The sequence below is a fragment of the Penaeus vannamei genome, chromosome 29, assembly GCF_042767895.1.
Source record: "Penaeus vannamei isolate JL-2024 chromosome 29, ASM4276789v1, whole genome shotgun sequence".
Lineage (NCBI taxonomy): Eukaryota > Metazoa > Arthropoda > Malacostraca > Decapoda > Penaeidae > Penaeus > Penaeus vannamei.
Window position 1 is genome coordinate 15,175,066 of NC_091577.1, and position 5,000 is coordinate 15,180,065.

Consider the following 5,000-nt stretch of genomic DNA (forward strand, 5'->3'; position numbering starts at 1 on the left):
CGTCGCGGTTGAAGTCATCCACCAAGACGTCGAAAGGCTGGACGTTCGAGTTTATAATACGAGACTTCACCTGTAAAGGAAAAGGAAGGAGTTTTAATGGAATTGATATACTCGTAGGCCTACACACACGGGTAGACAGGTACACACACAGGTAGATATATACACACATACCAGACTGTAAAGTTTGGTATGTGTGTATGCGGGGGACATGTCGTGCAACAATTTCTACCTTTTTTCTGTCCGTGCATTCTTTTCTGAGGCTTATTTCCGCGTTTTTTTCTACCAATTCATTTGGTTACTCGCGCATTTTTATGGGGTCTTTACCATGTACCAAAAATCCCCGAGGAAATATTTTGTGGAAAATCATTTTTCCGCGCAAAATTTTAGCGTTAGAGCCAGGGTTCACCGCGTAATTGAATTTTTTTATTGTATGGTACACAGGTAGATAGGTGCACATAGAGGTAGGCAGGGACAAACACACAAAAAAATAAGGAAATCCAGAGAATGAAAGACCAAAAGAGACCACACAAAAGAGAGAGAGAGACCACGCTAAGAGAGTGAGATCACAAAAAAAGAGAAACCGACACCTAAAGAAACACCACTAGAGAGACCACAATAAAAAAAAAAAAAACACCAGCAAACGAGAAACCCCATGGAAACCTCACCAGCGTCGGGTCACTCCAGTCGTCGACCTCGCTCTCCGTCCAATAGATCGAAACCCTCTCGCTGAAAAACTCTCCAGCGATGATACAGTTGTAGTCTCTTCCTCCTGCGCTGAGGGTCACCATGTCGAAGTGGATGTCGGGTCCGTCGCTGGCTATCAGGTGCTCCTTCCATCCCTCGCTGAATCCCGCGCCTTCGTTCTCGAACCACAGGAGGTCGTGTTTGGTGGTACCTGGAGACGGCGTTGGAGGATGGCCGTGTTATCGTTTCCCTGCTGGTAGTTGTTACTATTTTTTTTTTCTTTTTTTCTTTCTTTTTAATTGTGATTGTGGTTATGGTTGTCTTCATCGTTTTGTTTGATATAACTTGAATATCATGTTTTTTTATTGTTGCTAACGCTATCTTCAGTATCCTCATTATCACTATTACTATCATCATCATTATCAACACCATTACCGCTGTCAACATAACTAATATCTTCATTATCTAGCTTACTGCCATCATCATCCTATATTTTCTCATATGAATGATAAATCTGTCTCTAAACACACTGTATCCAGCCGCTGCCACCACACTCCAAGGGGGGAAGTGGAGGCAGGCCAAGTGACCCAACCGAGGGGTAGTTGGAGGCAAGGAAACTGACCAATTAGTGGCCTGTGGAACCGGGCTGTGAGGGCGTCCAAGTCTCCGTCCAAGTCCATGTCCTTCCAAATCACCCTGTGGTAGGCCCAGTTCCCCTGTGGTGGATTAATTGTGTGTTGGTAAATTAATAGAAAAAAAAGTGAATAAATAAATGAATGAAAATATAAATATAAGATAGAGCAATAATGAAAATTATATGTATATATATACATACATACATATATAAATATATATATATATATATATATATATATATATATATATATATATATATATATATATATATAAAGAAACTGGATAATTTTTTCACCTTTTTGTTCTCATTAGTTATGTGTATGTGGGACTATCCTGTATAACTATATTGTATATTAATCATAGAGATACAGTACTATAGGCCTACATCATCATTGCTGGCGATGTTGTAGGGTCCGTCGGCGGGGTCCTTCGTAGTGTCATACATCTGCAGTTGCCCGTCGGTCTTCCCAGGCATGAGGAAGCCCGAAGTCCAGATGATGCCCTCGGCGCCTGCTACAGAACCTTCAGGAGGAAGTCAGGTCTGTTGTTGAAGTTTTAGGTCCATTTTAATTGATATTATTAGTAGTAGCATTTCGGCCAAATGGGTTTAAAATATCAGGTGAGTAGCACAACGGAAAGATCGATCCCAAGAAATTGTCAGACTTAAGGACATGCGGAAAGCTCTGTCATTCAAGAAAGGACAAGGAATTATAAGGAATTGACACGCAATTCCACTGATACCTTATTCGCATGACTAGATCCTGTGAACAGTGGCAGTTAAGTGATAAAATAAAGATATTTGGCAATAGCTCAGTCCTACTGGGGAGATAATCCGGGTTGTTGGGCCACACGGCAGTCTCATCCATCACTTGGATATTCCACGAAGCGATGTCGTCCAGGAAGCGACCCGGGGACCTCATCCGGTACTCTACATCCACCTTGAAAGAAAGTTACACATTTTTCGTCATCTGGTATTATAGGCCTGTACATTTAGGTGTACATTTTTCATCTTGTAATGTAGGCCTATACATTTAGGTATACATTTTTCATCTTGTAATGTAGGCCTATACATTTAGGTATACATTTTTCATCTTGTAATGTAGGCCTATACATTTAGGTATACATTTTTCATCTTGTAATGTAGGCCTATACATTTAGGTATACATTTTTCATCTTGTAATGTAGGCCTATACATCTAGGTATACATTTTTCATCTTGAAATGTAGGCCTATACATTTAGGTATACATTTTTCATCTTGTAACGTAGGCCTATACATTTAGATATACATTTTTCATCTTGTAATGTAGGCCTATACATTTAGGTATACATTTTTCATCTTGTAATGTAGGCCTATACATTTAGGTGTACATTTTTCATCTTGTAATGTAGGCCTATACATTTAGGCATATATTTTTATCTTGTAATGTAGGCCTACACATTTAGGTATACACTTTTCGTCATCTTGTAATGTAGGCCTACACATTTAGATACTCATTCAGACTGACAAGTAGTATGCTCTGAGTCCTGTGAATTTTTGAAATGGTCATACTCACTTCGCCGAAAGGATCAAAGCTCGAGATGTACAGGTTCCATCGGTCGGCGTAATCCAGGGTGTCATCTTCGGAGAAATAGAGTTCCATGAAGGCGCCGTGCTGGGGGGTCAAGGGAGGTCACGAGTCAGTGGCACTGGGTGGATGGGATTAAACATTGTACTCTGTCTCTGTCTCTTGCTGTGTGTGTGTGTGTGTGTGTATGTGTGTGTGTGTGTGTGTGTGTGTGTGTGTGTGTGTGTGTGTGTGTGTGTGTGTGTGTGTGTGTGTGTGTGTGTGTGTGTGTGTGTGTGTGTGAGTGTGTGTATGTGTGACTTAGGCTCCTAGGTTTATTGCAATCTTTCTCTCTATTTATCTATCTGTGTGCGTTTGTGTACGGGAGTTAAAGAGTAAATATGTCCAAATTAACACGTTTATCACACAGAAGGATCAAAGCTAAACCACAACCCATCGACTGACCACGTGTTGTTTTTGTCCCAGGAGGCGAGGCTGCCACCCCGGTTTCTCTATCTGCTTCGTGCTGTTGGACGGAGCTGCGGCCGCCAGCCACACCAGCGCCACCGCCACGGACGCCGTCAGCCACGACCTGAGCGAGGAAGCGAATCCTGTCAAACTTTTTATGTCTTGCTTTTAATCTTTAGCTTTTAGGCCCCGGGGGAGAAAATCGTGATGGTTATTAATTTTATGCTTTTGTTATTTTGGATTTTGGATTTAGGGGGATAATTTGGTGCTAAGTAAAGAGTAGTTACTGCACAAGTATTTACATATAACCTTACATGGAATACATTATATATTATCATGTTATGTACTTGGCTAGCACATTTATTTTTAAAGAATTGATAATTATATTAAATGCTAATCTTATCATAAATATATTTCATTATATTATTCATTATGTATATATATATATATATATATATATATATATATATATATATATATATATATATATATATATGTACGTATATATTTATTTATTCATATACATATATATATAGGTGTGTGAGTGTGTGTTTATAAATATTTCCTTTTACATATAACTTTAATTTCAGATTTATAACGCCAAGAAAAATATTACTAGATAAGTAGTCTTTACATACAGTTTCTCCTGTACACTAGAACATAGCCAACATAGTAAAGGTTAGTCTGCTATAACACTGTATTAATCGATTTAATCATATCTATAAATCTTATTACATCTGCACCAACACCAATCTGTCTACAAGTATGAAATCAGCGGCTTTGTTTATATCCTTCGAGTTTGTTGGCTCCAGTTCGCTAACTTTCCAGTTTACACTTTTTACCCATGTGAGCTTTCTTGACTTCATGTGCACATTTTCTGAAAAAAAAACGCTAGAGGTGCATGTATGTGTGCATTTCAAGGGCCACGTGCACGCTAAATTTCCGAAATTCAATTGCATTTGTTCGAAAGGTAGGACTGCGGAGAGTATTCATAAGGCCAAAAAAAAAGAAAAGCGACATTTGGTTAAGGTAAACTGACCTACCGTTGTTTTTTTGCTGAAAAAAATGTCGATTCAAATAATTTAATTGATAAATTCCCGTCTAACACGAATCTAAAACGCTGGTTTTCAAAAATACCGCCAAAAAACAACCTCTAGCGATGAACGGCGATACTGGGGCGAACGTGCATCATCGTGATATCACATTGGCAGCCCTCTGTCTGAGGCTTTAGAAAATAATCAAGTTTTGTATTTCTAATTTAAACCTGTTTTGTTTTTCCAGTGCGATATATTGGTCTGTGAGGCAGGGTTTAAATTGAGGTGGTTTCCACGAACTGATTCGTTACATCACTTTTCATAAATAAATAGATAAATAAGATTTGCTCTAAAAAAAAAAAAAAAAAAAAAAAAAAAAAAAAAAAAAAAAAAAAAAAAAAAAAAAAAAACTCCAGAGGGAGTCTATTACATGACCTTTTTTTTCTCTCTCTTTACTTGGCCTCAGCGTGAGGTGGCTAAGTTTTCTTTGGTTGCTAATTGCCGTTCTGTCGTGCATGTTAATTGTCACGTAGATCCTTCATTTGTTTGGTCCTTGGTATGTCTCCGCTATTTGTTATGCTGATGATTCCTTAGTGCTAAAATGTCGTACTTTGAAGCAACATCACGCACTTT

The 5,000-nt window shown here is 38.6% G+C and overlaps 1 protein-coding gene across 1 annotated transcript in view; it reads right to left on the minus strand.

Annotated features, from left to right (window-relative positions):
• LOC113810086 (uncharacterized) overlaps positions 1–5,000 on the minus strand; it is an 11,801-nt gene that overhangs the window by 5,686 nt on the left and 1,115 nt on the right. The window contains exons 2-8 of the mRNA XM_027361775.2: positions 3,331–3,457; positions 2,875–2,973; positions 2,141–2,258; positions 1,706–1,842; positions 1,307–1,400; positions 666–895; positions 1–70 (exon numbers count right to left, since the gene is read on the minus strand). The exon at positions 1–70 is cut by the window's left edge and continues 85 nt beyond it. Coding sequence (XP_027217576.2) covers positions 1–70; positions 666–895; positions 1,307–1,400; positions 1,706–1,842; positions 2,141–2,258; positions 2,875–2,973; positions 3,331–3,457 — 875 coding nt within the window. The remainder of the gene's footprint in view (positions 71–665; positions 896–1,306; positions 1,401–1,705; positions 1,843–2,140; positions 2,259–2,874; positions 2,974–3,330; positions 3,458–5,000) is intronic.